The sequence below is a fragment of the Podarcis vaucheri genome, assembly GCF_965113315.1.
Source record: "Podarcis vaucheri genome assembly, chromosome: 3".
Classification (NCBI taxonomy): Eukaryota; Metazoa; Chordata; class Lepidosauria; order Squamata; family Lacertidae; genus Podarcis; species Podarcis vaucheri.
Window position 1 is genome coordinate 27,154,580 of NC_138761.1, and position 25,359 is coordinate 27,179,938.

The 25,359-nt window shown below is 41.7% G+C and overlaps 1 protein-coding gene across 2 annotated transcripts in view; it reads right to left on the bottom strand.

Annotated features, from left to right (window-relative positions):
- Nucleotides 1-442: 442 nt before the first annotated feature.
- INTS7 (integrator complex subunit 7) overlaps nt 443-25,359 on the bottom strand; it is a 39,476-nt gene continuing 14,559 nt past the window's right edge. For both annotated transcript variants that reach the window (XM_082217416.1, XM_082217417.1), the window contains 12 exons: nt 23,988-24,122; nt 23,258-23,355; nt 22,119-22,358; nt 18,449-18,586; nt 17,618-17,824; nt 14,423-14,617; nt 12,533-12,636; nt 11,701-11,769; nt 8,535-8,667; nt 6,404-6,502; nt 3,346-3,531; nt 443-2,703 (listed from right to left, as the gene is read on the bottom strand). In XM_082217416.1, the coding sequence (XP_082073542.1) occupies nt 2,410-2,703; nt 3,346-3,531; nt 6,404-6,502; nt 8,535-8,667; nt 11,701-11,769; nt 12,533-12,636; nt 14,423-14,617; nt 17,618-17,824; nt 18,449-18,586; nt 22,119-22,358; nt 23,258-23,355; nt 23,988-24,122 (1,898 nt within the window). In that variant the 3' untranslated portion in view covers nt 443-2,409. The remainder of the gene's footprint in view (nt 2,704-3,345; nt 3,532-6,403; nt 6,503-8,534; nt 8,668-11,700; nt 11,770-12,532; nt 12,637-14,422; nt 14,618-17,617; nt 17,825-18,448; nt 18,587-22,118; nt 22,359-23,257; nt 23,356-23,987; nt 24,123-25,359) is intronic.

The window sequence follows — 25,359 nt, forward strand, 5'->3', positions numbered from 1 at the left end:
CATGTCCACCATCTGGAGGCGCATGCCTGGGGATCATTGGATCTGCACTCTTTTCACACGCTAATACCCCATTCTGTAGAATTCTATCCATTATCTTTTATCTGCACATTCAGAATGAATTTCAGGACCCAAAAAAGTCATATTGAAAAATATGACTTTCAAGTCGTCTGGCCCCAAAATGGAAACTAGGCATTCTGTTTCAGCAACTGTAACCCTGATTTAAGGAGCCATTTGGCACCTAGTTTATATATCTGAGTTTCTAACACTGGAGATTATTCATAATTTGCAAAATCAACATGCTGGGGACAGAAGAGGTGAAATGTTTCTTTGTTAAATTGGAGAGACACTTTGAAACCCAAGGCAGCCAGTGAATCAAGTATTGTAGTTTAAAGAATGCCAATGTCTTTTTCCCCCACAAGAAGTTCTGGTTTTGCTGATCAGATTCAAATGGGAAACAAATGGTTTATTAGGATATTCTATACATAACAAGGAGGCATTTGCTTGATGTAAGATGAAGTAAGAAACTACATCTGAGTAGTTTCTAAAAAAGGAGCATGTTGCAAGTAACCTCCAAACCCATCCCCCAGTATTTACAATGAAAGAAACCCTCAACCTGGATACCTGTACCATCAAGAGCTGAGTGAACTTCTCACATCTGAAAGCAAGAGGAATGGACACATTGCAAGTTCAGTAAGAGAATGCAAAGTCAATTTCTTCCTGCACAGCTATGGCATGCACTCCACCAACCATAAGAGTATTTAATGGAAGAAGGCTCTCCATTCACAACACTGGTGCAGAATAAAGCAGGGAATTATTAGTATTAGAATTATTTTCATCCTGCCTTTCATGATACCAAATGCTTCCAAGCCTTACTGGTAAAATTAAAGTACTTTATAACGTATGTTTGCTTTTTAAAAAATAACAGGATTCTTCTCGCTGGATAGCTGGCCTGGAGGTGGTAGGGGCAAGAGTCCACGTGGAACAGGCTCCAAGATCATTACTTGTCTCCTTGCTCTCTTGAAGTATCTCATAATACCATACAAAATATACCCTCTTTAGGTTATAGGGTACAGGGCCTGGTCATGTGTTGCACTTCAAGCAGCATTTTGCTTTAGAATGAGTTGCCTCTTCCAAAAAACAAAAACAAAACCCTATTACTCACGTAGCTTCAATGCGCATTTCCTTCATATTGTTGTTAAAAGAAGAACAGTTATAACACAACCCTTTCTGATCTTTCAACTTTCTAACCTTTCAAAGATGAATATATTTCTTTCTGGGGGACTTTGTGTTGGGGAGCGGGGCAAGGATCCCAACCAATCTGAAATGCCTTTTCCTATAAAGCAAGACTTTTCCTATAAAGCAAGACAATCTCCCTTTCCCCACAATGGCATAGCTCAAGCATTATTATATAGAGAAGCAACAAATATGAGCAGCTGCAAGATTCAGAGGCATTAAAAAACACCACCCCGATATTTGGAATGATATCCAAACCTCATTCTAACTTAGCAGCATTCAAAATGATTATTTACATTTAACCACCCAGAATGTCTGGACGTTTGTTGAAACTGTTTGCATTTGTAGATGTACTGAATAAAACAGAGGAACACAGATTTGCATACATAAAAACCCAATGCAATTTGAAAGACTAAATGTAGAATCGAAAGTCATGCTCCTCAGGAAGTGGCAACTGGATTACTCAAACAGCCAATATGTTGGGATGCAACCCAGGAAATTCTTGCAGACCTTTCACTGCTCACTATCTTCCAATTGGAAGCCATCAACAACGATGCAAAGGGAAACCAACTTGGCCCATTCTTATCTGAGGCTTTAAAGTGGCCCTTCTATTGTATGTGGTGGAATGCAGGTTACAAGGCACACGGAAAGCACAATAAAACAGTGAATGGATGGATCATGTAATAGGGCCAGATTTCAGTTCATCACACCATCCTAAAATCTGTGCTGAATGATGGCGAGAAGAGCTGGGTATGTGATGAAGCCATAAAAACATGGATTTAGCCCCCTCAGGCCCTTAGTGACCCACATCACATGAACAGGGCCATAAGAACCTGAAAAAAGTACATAACCAAGGCTTTGTTCTGCTTTAGCAAATTTCTGCACTCCACTGCTAGAGCAATTTCAGTGGCATGGTGGAAACAGCTGGAACTATGAGCAGAGCCACTTCATTCAACTAGCTTGTTATATGAAGTGCCTCAAGAGGATTGGGTTTCAGTGACCGAGCTGCATTTTATAGGTGTGATCATTGCAGTTGCCAAGGAAGGAAGGAAGGAAGGAAGGAAGGAAGGAAGGAAGGAAGGAAGGACAGCATCATGGGAAACAGATGGGGGAAATGACAACGTCCACATAAAATGGAATGCCTTTCACTTGGGCTGATGAATGATAAGAACAGTGCTAAAAACGGGAATAGGCAGTTCGTTGCTGTGGCTGTGGCTGTTGCGGTGGCTGCTGTCCTTGCTGCTGCTGAAGTCGAATTTGCTGGGAGTAAGGATCTTCAAGAGACTTAATCAACAGAGTGGTTTTGGGCCCCGTCTTCCATATGATACCATTGAGATCTCTAACAGAAGACTCCACTGTGATGCTGTGGGTGCCAACAATAATAAAGTTCAAGAGGAACTGTGTGCTGAAGTAATCGTTGTGAGGCTCAACCATCTGCTCCATCTCATTTGTCAGGCTGTCAATGGGCATCTGGGAAAGAAAACAGAAGTAGGAATGGCATTTTCCACAGCTTCTCTAAGGGGGTGTTCAATGTTTCAATTCTGCCATATAAGCAAAGGTTTGGCTCATGGAGGACAATATCAGAACTGTTGTCCTTTGCTTTTGTTCAGCATGTCTAAGCAAAACGTAAGAAGCCATTTAGCGCTCTCTGCTAAAGCTATTGCAAACCGCTCAGCTGTTCATAGCAGGGCTTGGGAACCTCTAAGTGATTAGCCATCCCAAGTGATCAGCATTCTCTTACTTGAGCAGATTTGCTTCCTGCTGCCAGACAGCTGTGTGTTCTTAGTCGATTGTAATGTTAGGACTTTTCAGTGCTACTGCCAAGACAGCAAGTGTGGAAAAGGATTATCTGTTCCACCTTCCCCTTTCCACCGAGACGCATATACACAAGGCGCAGACTTTTTCCCATCGGGATATGAACACAACACCACCACAAGATCTTGCTTACAGGTTTCATCTTCAAAGAACCTGCCAGAAATGCCTACACACCCGCACACCCCTCCCCCGCTGAGATTAAAATCCTCGCCACCCAACAGCAGAAAATGGTATTTCCATTTAAATTCTTCATAGGTTTCAGACACTGTAAAATGTTGACAGTATACAACTCCATACCTTGTACTCTTGCCCAGATTTGGTCTGCAGTGATGAAGATACATTTAGACAGATCGACTGAATCTTGCGGAAAAGGCCTGGTTTGGAGCCGTGCTGAACCACTCCTTCTACCTTCAGTGCCATTTGCTGGTTATTCTGAACGACAATGGGCTCAGCAGGGTTGCGTGGGGATGGTGAGAGGGCAAGCTGAAGTACAGATAAAATAAAAAAGCAACTGAAACAAGAAGCACATGGAAGATGGCGAGGGATATTACAATGCTCAAGAGATAATCAACACAATTTATGATCAGTGCATTCATTGCATGAGTAGTGCACTGTCAGGAAAAAAAATACACGTCTCCAAGCACTCCAAACTTGAAATGCATTTTCTCTAAACTGAATTGCAGCTAACTTTTCTGTTAGAACGTTATTTTACAAAATGAAGATGCTGTCCTTAATACCTCCAAATTACGGCAGCTTTAATATTTCAGTACAATCAAGCCGTAAAGCTTTCTCTGCACTTTGGGCAGCAGATGGAAGGCTGGATGACGGCCTAAAAACTGTGTTTGAAACCAAGCAGGAAATCAGCCTTTGGCTAATTAAACAATCTATGGTCTTTTGAACTGTGAGAAGGGTATTGTTTTTGTTTGTTATGTATTTTTGTGTTTTTATATTCTAAACAGCCCTGTTACCCCAACCAGAGAGACAACTTATGCTCTGGGGCATGGATTCTGCAACATTTGATAATCTTTCAAGTAAGCTTTTTTGCTTGTTAAGAGCCCTTAGCTTTTGACTCTGACAATCTTAAGTACACATACTCTCCAAATAGACATTAAGTCGACTGCTATTGACACAGGCAACTGATTAGCCGAAGGAGTCCTGAAGGAAGTTCCATGAGTCTGCTGTAAAGAGAAACCTTAGCAGATGTACCCGTGCTGCGGAGATCCCTTCTAGCAGGCTTCTTGGTGAGTTTCAGAAAGCTAACAAAGACCTTCCTTTCTGGCAAAGTATGTGCTCTTTGGGGAGCAATCCTGGATATCTCTCTCTCTCTCTCTCTCTCTCTCTCTCTCTCTCTCTCTCTCTGTGTGTGTGTGTGTGTGTAAAACTTTGTGGCAAATTTGTTTGTTGCTTGATATTGTAATTACAAACCTTATCTCACCACTGTTTTTACTATTATTTACTTAATTGAAGTATCTGTAACTTGCCACTGGCCTAAAAATCTCAAAAGTTATGATTCCAGATGCCAGGGTACAAGCCTTAGAAAATGAAATTACATGAACCAGTAGTCAGGGCATACAAAGCTGCCTTACTCACATGCAAGACCATGTCCCCATCTTAACTCTGTTTTGCCTACTCTGACGGGCAGCAGTTCTTTAGATCTCTGGCAGGGTTACTTTCTGCATGCAAATCACGTGCTCTACCACTGGGCTATGGTCTTTCCTTACTGCAAAAGCTAACACAGTAACTAAGAGTTATTATGTGTGGAATATGTGCTGTCCCTGTAACGAAGGTACCACACGAGTAAAATATCTATTCCACATGTGGGGAGGACGTGTATGTGTTGACCTCTTTAAAACATGTACACCGCTTTGGATAATCAGGAGAGGAGGCTAAATTTTCTTTGAACGGCACTGTGTCTGGGTGGTCAATATTGATTAAACGTATGCTTCAGCCATACTGAATATTTGTATATTCCTTCAGGAGCTTGATCATTTTATAAACAGGATGTGAGCTTAATGGCATAACAGCATCAGAAGCCATATTACACCAAATGAATGGTCAATAAAATGAACCATTAAAATGAAGCAGGGAAATAACAGGCCACAAGATTTTGAAAGATATGACAAAGATCATTCTATTTCCTTCAGATAAATGAGACAGTGGGGATGTAAAATAAAAAGAGGAAGATAAATGCAGATGTTACATGTATGGGGCTGCGCTCCCTCTGAAAGAACAGGTTCAGAGAATGGGGCCGCTGCTGAAGCCATTGTTATCTTTTACCTTTTACCAGATGCAGTAGATGCATCAACTATCCATGGTGACCTACAGGTCTGATGACTGCAACACGCTCTATGCCGGACCATATTTGGCCCTTGTCTGGAGACTCCGGCTGGTGCAAAATGCTGCAGCTAGATTGTCGATGGGGACAATCACTAGCCTGTAACCCTGGTGGTCAAAAGCTTGCACTGGCTGCCCATATACTAATGGGCCAGGTTCTAGAGTATTTTCTTAATTGACATGGCCCTGAACAACATATGTCCAGGACAGCTCAAGGGCTGTCAAACAACAACTTATTTATACAACAACAACAACAACAACAACTTATTTATACCCCGCCCATCTGATTGGGTTTCCCCAGCCACTCTGGGCAGCTCCCAACAGAATATTAAAAACACAATAAAAGATCAAACATTAAAAACTTCCCTAAACAAGGCTGCCTTCAGATGTCTTCTAAAAGTCAGATAGTTATTTATCTCCTTGACATCTGATGGGAGGGTGTTCCACAGGGCAGGTGCCACTACCGAGAAGGCCCTCTGCGACTCTCCATTTACACAGGGTTATGTTACGGACCTCTGTGAGCCGGACGGGCAGAGGGGCTTTGCTGAGGCTGCTCAGCTGATGCATGGGGAAGCTGTTAGGCGGGAAGCCTCAACAATGCCCCGCTGTGCCTCTGTCCTCTTCAGGCTCTGGGGAGGGTCTTCTTGTGAGCCAGAAGGACACTCATGCAAATAGATTGTGTGTAAATGGGGAGTTGCTTGTAGGCATTGTTTAAATAAACAAACAAACACATAATCAAAGCTCTGGGGGGGAAACTGATGCATTGGGTGCCATACAATCACTAAGGGCTCCCATTCTCTCTCCTGTTTATAGAAGAGCCAGGGCCAAACAGAATGCAGTGAGCGATCTGAACGGAATCTCCCACTGAAAAATAGCAATAATTAAAGAATCAAAGCAGACGTAGGGATCTGGATCAGCAGCAATCCTCCTCCCCTTCCTCTTCCTCTTCCTGACAGCAAAGGGATTGTAGACATTTCTCCGCATTAACTGCAGTTAAAATTCGGTGAGCCCGTCAGCTTACCTTAATGCTAGTCGACTGCAGCTTCTGGAAAAAATACCTCTGGAATGACAAGGGAACTTTCAGCAAGGCAATGACTGCATTGCATAGACAAGCCGTGTGCTGGAACAAAACAATGCCAAGCCAGATCAGAACTAATCCTTTTTACAGCAGGGATCGGAAACAGAATGTACTTTGTGCATTAGCGTTGCAGTCACTAGCACTTATTAGGAAGCCAAGACAATGCATCATCAAGAATATGGACGAGCGCAGGCCTCACCAGCCTGGGGGGCTCCAGGTCTTTTAGACTACAGCTTCTATGACCTGATGAGAGTTGTGGTCCAAAACGTCTGATGGGCAGCAGGCTAGAATAGCCTACAGAGATGGTGGGAACAAATCCAGTTTCCTTTCTGTATCAGGACAAGAGAGGCATTGAATAGCTCCGAAAATAGCTCTGTAGCAGCTCTAAAGGAATTTGGGGGAAAGTTGTTGTTTTCCCCAACATCCCCTATTCCTAAGTGCATCATTTGATCAAGGATATATGGAAAGATAAAATGGCGGCCAATGCAGCCTGGCACATTAGATCTTAAGGCAGGGGCATCCTGGAGACCAGAGGCCACTAGGAGGAAGAATGCAGCCAAACGGGGCAAGGCAGGGCAAGGCAGTACTGGCTTGAGAGAAACTAAGTAGCAGTGGGGAGTCCCTACAACAAAGAAAGACAAGCCATGAATGGACCTGAAGATTAAATATGGGGAAATTCTGAAGTCTTATGCAAAACGGCTTGTTCTCTAGTCTAGTGCTTTCTGCAATACAACGAGAGCAAAAATATGGCCAGCAAGAAATTAACATATGAAGAGTCCTGCTGGATCAGGCCAAAGCTCTATCTAGTTCAATATCTCACTTCTCACAGTGGCCAGTGAGATGATTCTGGGAAACCCACAAGCAAGAAATTAGGGCAATAGCGGCCCCCTGCTGCTGCTATTTGAATAATTGCTTTTGTTTTCGTACAGGACTCTGCGTACATTTTTATTCATATAAAAATGTATGTCCATATATAATATAATGCTCAACACGCATGGAAGGATAGCAGATTGCTTGCTCTCAAAGAGATCAGAGATATCCTAAAGTCAGTATCTGAAACCCTGGTTCTAGTCGATAGATTAAGCTCATTTAGAACTGTTCTCCGCCTTGTGTTTGGAGTTACATCACCTAGCGCTTGTGTTCTTGGATGACCTGACCCGATAAGAGAAACTCTACACCAGTGAAAAGTTGTACTGAAACACAATCAGCTTCAATGAATGAAGCCAAGGTGGAGCAATGGCAGGTGGCCTCTAGCATGTTCCACAAACGAACTTTCTGCATGACAGCCATCACAGCGTCAGAATCAGAACGGTATTAAATAACACAGCTCCTAGAAAACTGAATAAAATTATAAGTCCAAAGAACAATGATGTAGCTCCGCATGTCACTACAAGCTTCATCCCTTTATTTCAAATTACAAATATTTCCATCTGTTGCTACTGATGTATACCAAAGATGTATATAATGCTTTTCAAGTTGAAGCTTTCCATTCTAAAGTTTAGGAGAGGGGAAAGGGCCAAAATCTAAACAGCTGTGGATAAAGAAACATACTACTCATTAAAAAACATGACAAATTTTGCTATAGCTGGTCAAAAATTTTGAGAATGAGTCAAGACTTATTACAAACAATTTTTACTTTTCTGCACGTTTCTTAAGCTTTTTAATATGCATGATAATCTCTGGATTATACTTATGTTTGTATTGGTTAATTCATTATACCAAAATATCAATGCTGCTTCCACCATTCCTATATCTTTAATTAATAAATTACAGATTGAAGCAGAGTCTTGACTTGTCACTTCCACCTTGACCACTGAACAGTACAATCCTATACACGTCTCCTCAGAAATACAAATCTGGCACTATGAGTCATTAAAAATTATACCCTCTAAGGCATAAAATGAATCTCCAATGTTGCTCTATGGTAGAAACCGATTTTATTCCATCTCTCTGGTTATATGCTATTTGTGACCAATACAAAACCTGGGGTCATCTATCTTTTGACTTCTTGTTTCAAAAGAATGTAAAGAACTACTATTTTAAAAGTCTCTATGACAAAGTGGCTATTACTTGCCATGTAAGACACGGGTGCATATTTTCTGTTCAGTGATTCCACTTCTTCCAGCACATGACTGAACACAGACATCATTCTCCTTTCATATTCACTTGTGGCATGTGCCACTCCAGCAGATCCATATTCCTGTAAACTAGAAAAGAAATTCACTCTGGTGATGCTCAGTGTGTGCCTTTCCCTAACCTTTCCAAAGTGTCTTGGGTATTTTTACACAATGCTTTGGGACTCTAGGCTGGATAAGAAGGTGAGATAAAGATTCTATAAAACCATCATCTTGTCTATATATACTTAACCATTCATGGGGAAACAAATAATTTCCTGGAAATAGCACAGCCTCTCTGACAGGTTCCTTTGTCCTTGTAAATGCTGTACTCCATGGATACCCTCCCCATCTTTATAGGCATTTCATGCTTAATCTGAACATTTCCAGTTCACTTAAACATTTCTTCCTTACTCAATTAAAAAAAATAAAAAATCTTGGAATAAATTTGTGACACTCCTGCAAAACAGTTGCTTGTGCATTCAGTGCCGAATTGAATACACAGGAAGTGTCCCCTGAACTGAAAAGGCAGACGGCTCGATTTTGCTGAAGCAGCCTGAAGTGACACATGGAAGCCACCTCCGTGCAATGTATTCTCTGCGCTGGTTCACCAAAATGATGATGTGGTTGTTGTGCTTGGCAAGCATGATTTAGATGTTCTGCCAATCAACTTATAACTTTCTGCATCAGGGGCAGGGAACCTTTTCTGGTCAGTGGGCTGGATCCTTCTTTTCCTTCTCCTCTGGACCAAATCTGACATGTGGGTGAAGATGCTGCCTGCCAATCGCCTGGCATCACTATCGCCAGGTGATGCTGCGCTTGGAAGCCCCGATCGTCAGGACGTCAAAGTGCAGTGCAGGGCTTGAAAACCTTTTTGCTTGGGTAACGTTTCAGGTTTGGATGTAATGATAAACTGCGGCTAATAGAAAACAGAAGTGACAGCTTCCAATCATTTCTGTTCAGGAGCAGTGAAGAGGAAAGTGAAAATTGCAGGAGCCAAAAGCTGTGCACAACATCTGAATCGGGCCATTGTTTTAAAAAGTGTGTACTGTCTATGTGGATTAAGATCTACTAGGCATCAGTTCAGTCCTGTAATTCCCATGTTTAAATGAGCCATTACTACTTCTAAGCAATTCTTTCCGATTTCCAGTCTCACGAGATCTGATCAACTTACGTTCTATCAACAGAAATCAGAGACAGCCCAAAGGGAGACCTTTTACTAGCACCAAGAAGGCTTACATGGCTATCTTTGTCCCTCGAGAAACTTCATCAAAGTCAATGGCATTACACCAGAGATTAATTATCTGGTTAATTTAGGGGATTTCAAAAGCTAAGGAGGAAAACAGGGACTATTCAAGAGAGCCCAATGGTACTGGGGGGGGGGGAGCCCTGGCTTTTTAAGTAAACTTATTTGGAATTTAGTTCCATTGAAATTATTAGTGCTTACATCAAATAAAGTTTATTTAGGGCCAGGTATACAAGCAATACAAGGAAGAAGTATTTGTCATTTATTTTATTTTTACCTTCAACAAGAGCTTGTGGCATCTCATCTTGAACTATTTCTAAGAATGCCAGGGTTCTCTTAAAGCTTAACGGATGCTTCTCAGTGAGAACAGAAATGACAGACAAGCTCTCCTAAAAGATGGCTTGTGCAACAATAGTGATCTTTCACTGCAATGCACTGATGCACGCTCTTGTCTGTGCTTTAAGTTCACATGGGTCAATGAGGAGGCCCAAGCCAGGGAACTGAATGTGTAATTTAATGACTCTCTTTTCTATGCTTTTTTGCTTTCTCTGTTTTACCTGTAAGCTGCCTTGGGGAAAAGGTGGCAAATAAATATTATTACTATTGTTATAATACTGTAAAACATCCTCTGTAACATTAGGGGTTCCATGGCAGACATGCAAGCTTTCCACAGATGTCAATGTGAAAATCCTTCCTAGAAGGAAGACGGAAAAGCACTAAACTACAGAATCTCAATTTCACCAGGTGCAATGTCCGCAATGCTTTCATCCCTAGAGAAAAAAATCACTAAGGGTTGTATCCAAAGTGGCAGTAATACGTCTCCAAACAACGCAATAATTTCCACTTGTGCAACAGGACTTCCTGCCTCCTTCCCCTGCACACCCCCTAAATATGTTCTGTGGGTTTCTCCATCCACCCAGAGGAGACTGGGAGAGGGTGGAGGGAGGAGAGGAAGTCCTGTTGTGCAAGCTGAAATCTTTACACTGATGGGACATGTTAGTTGGATACAGCCCTGAGAATTTTTAAAGTAAGGATTGCCTAGCTAAAATATTATAACCAAATTACTTGAATCTGTATTTTTTCTAAATATTTTCTGCCACTCCCAGCCAGCGTCAGTTAGCTGTTGACTTCCAACTCCTATCAGCCGCAGGCGGAGTGGCGAATGGTTGGTGTTGATAGGAACTGAAGTCCAACAACAGCTGCAGGTACCCTCATTCCTGATTTAGCCCAATCATCAACCCACATTAAGGAAATCAGGACTCCCTTCAAAAGATTTCTAATTTTTGCTGTCCTGATGCCTATCAATATAAACAATAATATGCTGAATTACTACTCTTCCACATGACAAGTTCATGCGCTAGTTCATGCACCTCGTTATCAGCACGGTACAGTGCCGACAGTTTATTTTATTTTAATACTTCTATTAAAATTTTGTTTAAATAAAAAAACTGAAGTATGAAGTCACTGTCAAATTTTTAAAAGTATACAGAAAAGTTTAAAAAGCATATGTTTAGCTTTAATTTTGGAGCCAAGGAAAAAGACAAAGTTGCTAAAGAACTAATATGTTTTTTTAAAAAATACTTTCTGAATGACAATAAGCATGCACTACATTTAGTTAATGAATTGCTTCCCATGAAACAGTGCATTTCAGTGAAATGCAGCTGAAGTTTCTTTCAGATGAGCAAATAAACTAAAGGTAATTTGAACGGACTCTTCCATATACTAAAAATGTTTAACTTTGTGCAACTTTATTTCACAGAATCCCTGGCTAAACTACTGCTAGACATTTTCGCCTTGATTAATGGCTACTTAAATTAGAAAATAATGGCAAGACGTGGGTGACAAGAGGTTGAAGAAAGTTAAGTCTGCATCATATTTACCTTGCAGATTCAGGGTCTAAAATCAGGGCTTCGATTGCATGCGATATCAATAAGCAACCTTGCTGCTGTCTGATGTGATGTTAAAGACGAACAAATGAAATTGGCAAAATCAAATTAATATTGCATGGTTCAGTAAAATAATGGCTGTAAGTCACTAGAATCAGCATGGGCTTCATTTCTGGGGAGATCATAATACAACATTAGTTTAAGCAACTTGATTCTACGGACCACTTCACACATACACCTGGTTTGGATACAATGCTGAACCAGAGTTGAGCCCTATGCAAATGTGCCTAGGGAGGCGTCAGGTTCATGCCCCGCCCCCGCCCCCCAATTTTGGTCATGAACGGGAGATTTGAAACGTTTGGACCCAAGCTATTTATTGGTTTGCCTGCACCCATACTAATCTGTGAATACCACCCTGTTTCGGAAGCTCACTTTCTGTGCCCAACCCTCAGGTCAGCAAGATGGGTGACCATGAGGGAGAGATCCTTGCCCATAGTGGCATCATAGCTACAAAGCTTCCTCCCACTGAACCTGTGCCAAATCTCTACATTGCATTGTTTTCCAGAAGGCCCTGAAGAACAGCCTTCTAGGTATAACGTTTGATAGCTAGGTAATAGTCTGACACAATGATATCAAGTGCTAAATTCTGGCTAACAAACTTTGGTGTTTGGTGTTGGCTTTAAAAGGAAACTGGCATGCTGAATTTGTAAGAAAGTTATGTTCGCCCCATGTCCTAAGCTCCAGTAATAAATTCTTAAGAGTCATATTTACAAGGCATATACTTAGAGAAAAATAACCAAGTCCTGTGCTTTGAAAAGTAGGATACAGCTCCACATTCCTCAAAGTTGCTGAGTCTGCATCAAAGGATGATTGATAGAGATCTCCGTATCTTGCAGCTAGGTTCCTGAATTCTTCCATGGAGAGTTTCATCTGCAGCAGCAAAAGGGGTGGGGACAAAAACAAAGCACTTCTCATGATTGATTGCACTGAACTGAACTAATATTTTTATTTCTTTGTATATCCTTGCTCAGTTTTCTCATTTGTTTCCATTAGGTCATAAACTGAAAAGGTCAAACAAATACACCACAGAACCCCTGCACTGAGCCCTCATATCACTGGCTCAACTGGCAAGACTGTACCTTCTCTCCATCCTGTCTTGGGATGCAGGTTCGCCTGAAGCCAACTGAACTTCCCTGCTTTCTTTGGCTCCCATTAGCAGCCCCTAATATATAGAACCAGCAGGTGATTATTGGCAAGCTGCTCAGAATCCAATTACAACTTGCACCTCAAATGTATCAGTTCTCTCTTTGCCCTGTTGAAAGTTGCCTTTGCCTCACTTTTTGCACCATCCAAGTCCCTCCTCCCTGCCAATTTGCTCTTCAGATTTCTCCCCGATCCTGGTTTCACAATCCGATTCCTGCCTTTCCCCCACCCTGCCCATCTAAATTAGGTTAGGCTCTATTAGGAGCAGGGCCTTTTCTATCGTGGAATATTCTCTTCTGTAAGACCTGCCTGGCTAAACCAATTCTTGCTTTTAAGAGGCAAATGAAAACCATGGCACTCTGCCAGACTTGTGGAATCTGAAGGTTGAAATCTCTGATACTATTTTTTTTTTTTTTTTGGTATTATTAATTTGCTCTAGTTTGCTTTATGAATTTTCAAAGTGTATTTTGTGGCAATTTTGGAGGATCCTTGTGTGCCAAAATGCAGGGTACTCATTTATGGGACAAAGCAATTCAGTGGGGTAGGGAGAATCCAAAACCTTTCCAGTCTCATACCAGCCCAGGCAGAAGGTCAAGGGGGCTGATAGAGGGAAAATAAACTCCACACTTGATATATTTTCCCCTCCCTTATGAGGGGTGTGTTTGTATGTTGGAGAATGGGTCAAAATAGCCCACATAATGAGTCATTGTGAATACCCCTAACTATGGCTTGATGTGACGACTGAACTGGGTCAATGTATATCTGATCTTATGCACACTGAAGATTGTTTTTGGCTTACTTATCATGGTTTGTTGAACTAAAACAAACCACCACCCCCAGTTCTGGCATTCTTGTAAGCCAGAGATTTTGTTTAGTTTCCTCCATGCACTAGGAGGGAGGAGCAAAGGGGACAAGATTGGAGCATTCACTGTAAGAGATTAACTCTGGTGCAAGCAAGACTAAAGCAGGGCAGGAACATCTTAACAAATCAACTGCCATATGAATTCTGTGAAGTGGAAGTGTTAACATGCCCCAGAAGGCAAGCAAGGTGGGGAGACTAAGTACTTCCACTGGGAGTACCTTTCACGGAAAAAGCTATGTTTCTGGCCTCCGTATAAGGTAGAACCTTTAGCAGGGCATCATGAAACAGACCTTACTATTCTAAATCAGAGATGGGGAACATGTAGGCCTCTAAATGTTGTTGGATCCAGCTCCCATAATTCCCTACCAGTGTGACCTGTGGTTGGGGATGATGGGAGCTCATAGCTCCTGGGCACAGGCACTAAACAATATTCTTTCTGCAGAAGGTCTGTACCTTTTCAACATGTTTATAGGAGAACACTGTGGCTTCTGCCCATTGCAAAAGGAGCCTCATCCTTTAATGATCGGCTGAATTGCAGCTACTGGTCACTTTTTTGGTCAGTGTTCACTGTTCATTGTTTTCATCTCAGCACACCAAGCCAAGTAAAAATATAATTGCACGTTCATAACAGGGACAAACTGGAGCACATGCCTGGTTGGAAATGCGTCCACACCGCTGAAGGTCACTGCCTGAGGTCATGACAATGGTTGTGGCAATGGCAGGTGGAGGACTAGTCTTCAGGCTATTACAAGTGCAGATGAGCTGAGAGAAAGCCTGAAGGAGGTCAATCCGGAGTTTGACAAACCCGCACTGAAAGCTCAAAGGGTTAAGGGGTGTGCTGGCAGCCTGAAAGACAAACAAAACACAGAGTCAGAACTTTGAGACTGGTGACCCAAGCCAAAAGCCACTGAAGAATGCCCTTTCAATTTTAGAAATCATTTCTCTAGATGAACACTTTGTTTAGATAATGCGGGATATTTGTGGGATTATGTATTAGTATTCAGAAGAAAATTCCACGGGTGAATTTTATGGATGACAGCTCCCACAGATATTCAGAAGTTGCTACTGCTGCTTGGAGCAGGGGAATAGACTTTTACAAGATTTAGATTAATAAGGAAACGTACCGTATTTTTTGCTCTATAAGACTCACTTTTTCCCTCCTAAAAAGTAAGGGGAAATGTGTGTGTGTCTTATGGAGCGAATGCAGGCTGCGCAGCTATCCCAGAAGCCAGAACATCAAGAGGGATCGCTGCTTTCACTGCGCAGTGATCCCTCTTGCTGTTCTGGCTTCTGAGATTCAGAATATATTTTTTTTGTTTCCCTCCTCCAAAACTAGGTGCGTCTTATAGAACGAAAAATACGGTAATTTAGATTAGCAGTGGGTAGAGTTCAGGCCTGTGAGATCTACTTTGTTTTTTACAAGTACTGCAAGAATTACCAAGTCTGATGCAAAAAACAGCAGAATCCCTAACCTGTCAGTGTCTCAGGCCTTCTAAGTCAGTCCTCAGATCCACTCCACCCAATTAGCTCACCCACCTCATGGAGATGCATGCCAGGTCAGTTCCCTCACCCATAATTAAATCAGAAGGTCCAGCAGATGAGAAGCTTCATATGCAAAAGACCCAGGATTGGGGAGACCAGAGATGGGCTATCTGCAACCCTGCTAGAACCAATGACCCCATCCCTCCACCCCATCACATCTCCCTCAAACTCATAATCACCCCAATAGAGGTCTCCGCCAAGTAGAGCAAGGTCCTAATTTCCAATACCTCCTTTCTCTCTGCACTAGGCACCTTCAAAAATTCATCATCCCGCAAGCATTAGGATAATGTGTGGCCAGAGCTGAAGAAAAGGGAGAAGCAGCCGTGTTTTCCAGTGCCAATTTTAAAAATGAGCAGCCAGAATAGCAGCAGATTTCTAAGGAAGGATATAAGGATATGTATTTGTCCAGCCTTTGTGAAGGATGATATTCTGATCCTAGATTGGCTTGAGAACCCAAGTTAAGGGCCAAAGAGGTAAAGGGAGACAGAGGAGAAAGAAAAGGACAGAGCTTATGCACAAAGAGGACATTTGTAAATGGCATGTAGACACACAGCTTGTATGCATTCAACAGCAATACTTTCTGAATTAACATATTTGTCAGAGTTCTGCGGATGTCCAAGCTAATAAACAAAGCTCTGTGATTTCCATATACAAAGGGCACAATAAAAGACACATGAAACAACCAAATCAGTATTTGCCCAGAGAGATGAACAAACTGCTTAGCTGCCTTTTTAAAGCTTCATAAGAAACAATTACTAGGTTAATAAAAGACTCAAACTAGGGCACATACATTGCAAAGGCAACCTAAAACATCAATTTTCTCATACTGTGGTTCTTCTATTGAAATGGGCACTATTTTTGTCACGATAAGCAATTAAATACATTTTCTGCTCCATATAAACCAAGCTCTATCTTATTTCTGCTTGCCTGAGCTGACAAATTGCCTTCTTCTGGAGTCAGAAATGTTCACGCACACATTGTGCAACACAGGACTGCAGCAATTCAATAGAACTGGCAAGTTAAATAACCCTTGTGCCTGTCTTCTTCCTACCACATCAAGGGACTCACTTTAAAGCAATGTATTTAACTCACTTTGAAGACAATGTATTTATATCCTGTAATTTTTGAGATTTCAGTTTGGACAAGCTGTGTCTCACCACAACATGTATCCCCCTCAAGGTGCTTTTTTGCAGGCTCTCCCCTTTCCTGAGGAGAAAATGGCTTTTCTGGCTCTTTGAATAGCCATGGCAATGAAAAATCAGGACAGAGGATATAGGGCCATTCCTATCCTCACTACAAACCTGCAAGGTAGACCTCTTGGTCTGCGAGAGACCAAGTCAAATTCACCTCTGGACCTCTGGGGTGAGGCTGGATTGATCTCTGCCTGCCTAAATTCAGTCCAATGTTCTAACCACAACAATATACTGAACTGAACAAAGCTTTGAAAATGAAGAAGCTTAAGAATGCATATTCATTACTTGGCCACGTCTCATGCTTCCCACACCCATTTTAAGTGGTAGATCCAGAATTTCTTGGATTGGTTATTTATGTCAGAATAAGCTTATGCAACATGGTCCATAATAAGGTCAAGCCGAGCCTCCAACACATTAATGCAAATAATCCACAAATGATGTCGTTGTTCATGTAACCAAAATACAAATTAGTTGCTGTTTCTTTACTGCATAATATATTTCCAGTGCAGCAGGGCAAGTCCCTCTCCCTGGCTAAGCATTTCAAGAATGCAGAACACAGTTCCATTCCGGCAAATGCAACCGAAGGTAAACAAAAGGGGAGGAAAGGTCTTCGTTTTACGGAAGAGAACTCTGGTGACTCTTGGCTGATTGCACAAGGAATCCGAGATCATTCATACTGCAGCCAAGACTGCTATTGTTCAATCTCTGCCTCCTGTGCACTCATGTGATGATAAATGTTAATGTGAGCATGAAAGCACTGGGTTCATACCTACTCTGTCAAACAGCAGTAGTTTACTGGTTTAATTATTACAGGAGTAAGCTACCTTACTGATGAAATTATTGCTGGAGTCTTGCACTGCCAACATGCCAATTCAGTAGCGACCAATCCACTCAGATGGCCATGTAGACAGAAAGAAGGTGAAGATCTTAAACGCTAAAGTTCTTGCTGGAATAAGCTACTGCTGCTTAAGAAAGTAGGTGTAAGCGCAACATTTGTTCTTCCAAGACATTTGAAGAATAGTCTAGTTAGAAATGGCAGTGAAAAAGGACAATTGCTTTAACCTACAGGTCTGCAACAAGTAAAGGGGGGGGGGGGAGAATTCACACTGACCGTTAAGGATGCTATTCCTTTGTGGTAAGATTTCAGTGACTCAGCAATACAGGAAAGTGCTGAACTATAATCATCCTTTTGCAGCCCTGTCAGGCACTGCTCTGCATGGGAGAACTCCTTCAAGCTGTTTAGCCAGAAGTAGAAGTGTTCTGAAGCCACCTGAGTCAGCAAGCTTTGATACAGCTCTCTGGCCATGCCATGGTTACCCTGTGCAGGGCAACAAGAGAGAGATTTGCAGAACAAAAACAAAACTCTGCACTTAAACCAAACAATAAAACAGGATCAGAATAATATGAAATCGTTAAAAACATTTCAAAGTCGTTCTTGCCATTTAAAGCTTTAATATATCCCACAAGTGGAACCTTGCTGAGAATCTTGCTCTCCCCACTGAAAGGCCTTAGTCTTTCCCAATGAAATCTAAAATAGTGCCCCTGCTCAAGATGAGTGCTCCAATTAACAGCTGCCAAAATGGGACTCTACAAAATGGTATCCAGACCCTACCATGCCTCCAATGAAATCAGCTGACTTTTTTGTTGTTGTAAAATTAGCTGAGGGGAATTGGTCCATCAATAGCTGGAATCTGGCAGGTAGAATTGTTTTAATTTAGCATGCTTTCACATATTTTAACTCTACTCCTTATTCTTTAAAAAAGACCCTAGTACGTGGGGAGGGGAATGCAGCCACTTTGGATCACGTAGGTGGGGCAGCTATCTCCCCAAAAGGTTACAGTCTTCATGGGGAATTTAAGGAGTACAAAGAGTTACTTTCAACTGAGTCAATTAGCCCTGCTTATTGGGGAAACCTGAATTATAAATTATGGATCACACATACCATTCTGGAAGCTTGTCTGGCTATCCTGTAAGCTGTCCATCCATTGGAGACATTTTCAAGCTGTTGTTTGATAACAGTTTTCACTTCAGAGGATAAAGTCTTCTGGCTGGCAACAAATATCACAGTAGCAAGAGATACCTAACAAGGAAGGAATAGCGCAAAGCTGAATGAAAAAATAGATCACACAGTCCCTAGCCACAAATAATGTGGAATCATAGTCTGCCATCACCAGCGTGAGTTTTGGTCTCATCAGGTCCGTACACACACACACACACACACACACACACACACACACACCACTTGCACAATGAATACAGTCATACCTTGGATCCTGAACGCCTTGCGAGTCAAACATTTTGGCTCCTGAACACTGCAAAGCCAGAAGTGAATGTTCCAGTTTACGAATGTTCTTTGGAATCCTGCAGCCAATCGGAAGCCGCGCCTTGGTTTCTGAACATTTTGGAAGTCAAACAGACTTTCAGAACAAATTCCGTTTGACATCCAAGGTACGACTGTAGTTATGTACCTGGTTCACTAGTAAATTTACTAGTAAAAAACTAGTATATTTGCCTTCCAATCAGAATCACAATGACAAATTAGGATCAAACTGCGATGCAATCCTGGTTTGTGGGGAAATGGCGGGTTACACAAACCATAGTTTACTAGGTTTAGACAAAACAGCATTGCTGCTAAACCAGGAGTGGTAAGTACTTTATTCAATCTCTGACCACAACAGGAGGAATATAGAAGGGGAAGGCAGAGTCCAAGGTTCATACTCTGTAAACCACGGTTTAGTGCTACATTTGAATAGTTTCTGTTACTTTATTTGAAAGGTTAACCACTCTAATACCAAACACAGTTCCAATAGAGCTTAGGACCCAGTCCAACACTCTTGAGCTTGGATACATTTATCTCCAGTAAAGTCTCATGGATTTCAGTGGAAATTGCTTGCAAGTGGGTCTGTCTGAAAAGGATTGCAAGCTTTGGCAAGTAAACATGGGGTTATATACAACTGGATCACTGAAATTAATGTGTAGGTCTAGCTTAAGGCCACTGATTTCAACTGGTCTACTCTGAGAACAACCTAGCTGGATACAACCAATGGTAGTGAAATGGCTTTATGCCCTCATAAAAGCCCTGCTAAATCAAACTACAAATCAGCACCTGTGATCAGTCAGGTATCACCAGAAGGGCATTAAAACAACAGCTCTGCATTATTGCTTTGCCACTTGCATTCAGCATTGCCTCATGGCTAATGATTGATGTGAGAATTTGCTTAATCCCCCCTTTAAAGCCATCTAAGCTAATGTCACCTTCACATCTTATGAGCACAATTCCATAAATTATGTGCTGTCTGAAGTGCTTCTTCTCGTCTGTCCTGCATCTACTGCTAATCAATTTCACCGACTGATCCAATTTCTAGTCTTATATGAGAGGGCAAAAAACCTGCTTTCTCCACACCACACATAATTTCACGAGTCTCTACCATGTCCAACCTTTAGACATGCTCTTTCCTAAACAAAAAGGCCTTTTCTGGTACAGAAGGTGTTCTAACCCCTTGATTTTGGTGGTCCTTTTCTACACTTTCCCATTTGTTAAGCTTCTGAGGCTTACAAAGATATTAAGAAGTAGAAAAACATTCAACAACACAGTCACAATAAAGAACTGGAACAAAATTACATGAAAATATCGTATAGCAAACAACAGGCTGTTTCAGCCCTCTGCCCATTATATCTGAAATACCTTTATCAGTTTCACACACAGCAGTGTGTGGGATCAATGAGTTCTTCCCAAAGCCTGTTCCCTGTGCATCAGCAAGATTGCTGAGGGAACTTCCTCTCTGCCTTGGCTAGTATTGGCAAGGCCGTTTGTGCATGTTTGTTCACACACAAGCACTTTCGATTGAACTGTCTCAATGTTTCCCGCCCACACTAGTGGGTGGTACTTGATGTGTTCAAATGCTGAGTTGTTGCCTGCTGCCCTCAACTGATACTTGCACACCCTCACTGAGGTTCAGAAACCTGAGCTCTGCTGTGCGCAAATATCTGTTCACGTGCATGCAACACCTCTCTCTCTTTCTCTCGATACATGTTTTCTGATACGTAAGACTTTCACAAAGCAGATTTAATTATATGTTCATTTGTGTTGCCTGAGCCCACCAAAGAGTGCCTTACCAACGGAAGCAGCAGAAGGGGTGATTATGGCACCCAGCAAAACATCACCACATGTATAAAAAACCGCACCCACATAATGCGCTTCAACACCTCCACAGCTGAGTAAAGTCGCTCCCCAACCCACATTATCCGTGGATGGGGCAAGATTCAAATCAAATGGGGTGTGCATAAGGGCTGCCACTTGGATAAGGTGGGCAATACAAAAACCATGCAGACCTGGGATGCATCAAATCCACTTTGAGCTGTCCTGTCTACAACCATGGTGGAAATGGGTAAGACTTTTTCCAGTGGTGCTGTCATTTCCAGGCCAAGCTGACCACCCATGTAAAACAAGTGCCACCTACTGGACTGAAGGAGGATTAAGATTAATAAGAGTGCAGATATACTCCTAAATGGATGTGTTTCAGGTTTGGGATGCAGACTTTTCAGTTTCCTTTACTGGCTGAAAAATACAAACATCTGTTTGGTGCTTACTTAATAGAAGTTAAACAATTTAACATGCCACTCCTCTGTACCATCAAGTTCAATGGGTTTTTTTTCATTTACAGTATTAAAAATGCTCTCTTCCTCTCTCTCTCTCTCTCTACACACACACACACACACCTCTTTCAGTAATCACATTGACTTCATGAAATCCAAGGTGTCCAGTGACATCATTATTTAATTTAAAAAGCCAACTGTCTATCTAGCACCTCATCTAGTAGCCAAACAAGCTTCTCTACTGACTGAACATTCAGTTGATATCTAATCAGAGCATCTAGTGCTCTGATGCTAATCCCTCATATTTGTTAGACAGAAGCATTTTGGCTTTGAAAATTATGGGGTTATTTGAAAGCATCATGACTAGTGGCAACCATAGGTTAGATGAAGGATAGGTCTGCCCAGATATATGCTTTCATACTTGTTGGACCAGTGGTTTGTCATAATGTGCTTTCACTCTCTCACAAGTTCATAGACACATTCCTCCAGTACCACAGGCAGGAAACGAGAAGCAATGAAATCCTTTCGTGTAAAATTGTTATCCAAAACCACTATACATTTCTCTACAACACTAATGTTGTATTTTAATCTTGTTTTTAAGTTGTATTCATTCAACTTGTTTTTATTATTGCTTGTTAGCCGCCCTGAGCCCAGCCTTGGCTGGGGAGGGCGGGGTATAAATAAAAAAATATTATCATTATTACTATTATTACAACAGGGTTGATAACCAAAAATGAAAAGAGAAGTAACAAGTCTTTTAAACGTGAATGCTAACGCTGTGAAAGAATGGGAAAGAAACATGGCAAAGGATACAAGAATACAAAAAAAGAGAAAGAAACCCCATGATGAGAAGAGAAAGCAAAAAACACAGCAATGTTGTAACTGCATCATGGTTTTCCCTGCAATGAGGCAAGTTGACTGTTGCACAACATGTAATACTACATGTTTACAAAATGGTTATTCAATCCAATGGTACCCAGGATCAGTTTGCTATATCTGGAATCAATGTTGCTTACTAAAAGCTCTTGCTGTTTATCAGATGCAGATCGTCCAATCACTTTATAGAGATCCATCAGGTCCCCCAGCATTCCGTCTCCCAAGACCGGTAACTGCATGGCAATGGCTGCCAAGCAGTGGCACATGAGAATCCTGGCAGCATCTTGAGCGCTGTGCAGCTGTGTCAACAAGGACTCCACAATGGACTGGCTCAGGTGGGGGCGACACTTGGCCAGCTTCACCATGCAAGTGAGTGCTATCTGCATTTGGGGAAAACAAAAAACGCTTGTTTAACATTCATCGTAAATCTATCAAATGCTACTCGTTTTTGGTCACAACGTTCATGTAACCATGAAGGTGCAAAATAAAGGATAAACCAAAAAACACAAAGGCATTCTGCCAAACCACCAAACCCTCTAAACTAAAGAACATGCAGGGAGGATTCAGATTTAGGAAGTGCACAGAGAAGAGGAGAGGGAATGGAAGTTACGCTGCAGAGCCAGAAGTCCTTGCATTAATGGAAATGTTTTGTTGGATACTGCCCTTAAGCTTCTGTACAGCAGACCCTTCCAGCTTAGGGAATCATCAGCTGCTTCTAAACTTAAAACTAAGCTGGGCTGATTATATCCTGCCTAAAAAGGATAAACTGTGTTTAGCTTAAAGTATGATTCATTGGAAGAAGCCGGGATCGAACTGTGGTTTATGTGGTTTAAACGTAGGATAGCACTCTAGTCCCATCTCCGTTCTGTTTTTACAAAGATGAGACTCGTGCTATATACAGTCAACACATATAATATGACTACTTATTGTATGGAACGACAATGAGACAAACTACATATTCACCTATCCTAAGTATTTTTCCTGACTACCTGCTCCACAAAGGGCGTTAACTCATTTGCATGTCAGTCCTCACTCTTTGGTTATATGGGGTGGCCAGTTCACAAGAGCACAGTGAGGCAAATGTTGGGCTACTCCGGACTTGCTAACTTAATGAGTCCTGCCCTTGATCTGCGTGCATTCTGTAGTGATTGGGCATTTATTTCTATTTTAAGTAGTTAGCCAGACCACAAAAAGCGGCCCCACTAAAACAACCTGCATTGCTCTTACATAGATTAATATGGAAGACAACTGGGTTGGTGGGGGTGGATTTATTATTTACCTTTAAGGTCGCTTGAGTACCTGGACTGCTGTCTTGACTACAAAGAACAAGGAGGGATTCGAGGCCAAAGACAGCATCCTGCTCCAACGGCAAAAGATCTAGGACAAAGATTTAAACTTTAATTCCTGACTGTTTTAATACTAGCCACTGTGGTCCTCATGGCCATGAAAGAGAACAAAACATTTCCCCTTTAACATAATTTGGAAATCTGGGATCTAGAAATGCCTTGATGCAGTAATACAGCACAGCCAAATGAGTTTCAAAGAAATTCCATCAATTTTAAAACACCAAGAACTGAAATGCTGTCAGTTCTAGCTTGCATGCATTTCTTAGTGTTAGGGAGGAGAAAATGGTGAAATGAAAAACAAACCAAACCACATGACCATTAGATTTGGCTATAAACTGGAAGGCAGCAACACCATCTTAAAATTTCTCTTTTATTACATTGGCAGAGAAATGAGCAGAATGTCTGCAGTTCACACCCAGTCAACTCAAGAGCAGTGCACTGATTTACATTAGGATGACCATGCTTAGCTCTCATTCCAACAAAATACTGCATAAGCTATGGAAAAATAGTGAAAGTAAACAGCAATTACTTGAGCTCTCTAGTTTAGCATCAAAGGTAGACGTCCACATGAGTTCAACTTGTTTCCAAAGGAAAACACAGCACGTTACATCAAACATGGGGAGATATACTGTGACGCCCACCCACCCATCCTTTTAGAATTACCTTTTTCCTGGCATGAAGCAGCTATGTTTGTCAGAACTCGGACTCCATGAGCCGCAATACCCTGGTTATTATGGTAACAGCATTCCTGTGCTAGTTTGACTATATCGGATGATCTTGTTGTCGTAGCTGTTGCTCCTAAGGGAGAAATAGTAGGGTACTTCTAAACAGCAAAGCCTTGTTCATTACATGCAGTATTTTCTTTTCCACAGTTTAAGAGCAAGGGAAAAATAGGAAGATGGTCTGGTTATAAGCATTGCCTAAGCTCCAACTAAGCTATAATGGGGTATTTATTTTAATAACAATAACACCATCCATCGGACTGGGTTATCCCAGCCACTCTGGGTAGCTTCCAACAAATTAAAACACAGCAAGACATCAAACATTAAAAACTCCCTATACAGGCCTGCCTTCAGATGTCTTCTAATAAGAAGTAAGACTGGTGTAGTGCATCCGTCTGAGCAAGTTGCAAAGCTTCCAGAAAGGGAAGCAGCAGCTCAAGTCCCTCTCTAAATTTCCTTATTTCTCAGTACCTCTAGAGGCTTTGGGGAAGGGGATGCTGCTGTCATTTTTCAGCTTCTTCAATGCCTCAATGAAATATGACTCTGTCCCTCCCACCCAAGTGATTTGTTCATGACAGGAGTCCTGGGGGGTTGGGGCCCAAGAGCTGAGTTTTTGCTTTATCGTGAGCATTTTCTCAGAAACAGCATGCACAGGAGAAGGGAGGGCCCAAAGATGACTGCAAATAATGTTGGCTCTTAAGCCAACATGGTAGAACCTGCACAGAACTATACTGCTTTTCCAAAACACAGAACAGCCAGATGGACACTATCCACATCCATCTTATCTAAAATTTATGCAAGTTCCAATCACTACAATATACCCTAGATTCCATCGGCCCCTCCATTTATTTATTTTTAAGTGAAATGGTAGATACTCCACACCCTTGCAGAAAAATTGTCTGCAGGGTGGCTTTGGGATCCTCATTGTTTCTCAGTCTACCTTGCTTCAGGGGGCTTGTTTCAAGGTTGAAAGACTGTTCCAAGTTCATTGGAGAAGGAGCGGAATATGAAGACAACAAATCATTCATTCAGATTCAAAGAGCTACCAAAGATAAGTGGGTTTAAACTCCTCCAAAATCAATAGACCTTCACATAAACCAAATCAGGACTCCAAACACAGAATGCATCAACAATCTGATTAACTTAGAGACCATCCTGAGACATAGCTGGAGAGCGGAGGATGGTTTAAATCAGATGTACCAATCAGTTCATGCAATGCTGTGTGTAGCGAAAACAGCAACCCAGGCAACTAAAAGGTAAATAATGTATTCTATCTTATTGTCTAGCATATTAATTCATGCTAGGGAAGTGCA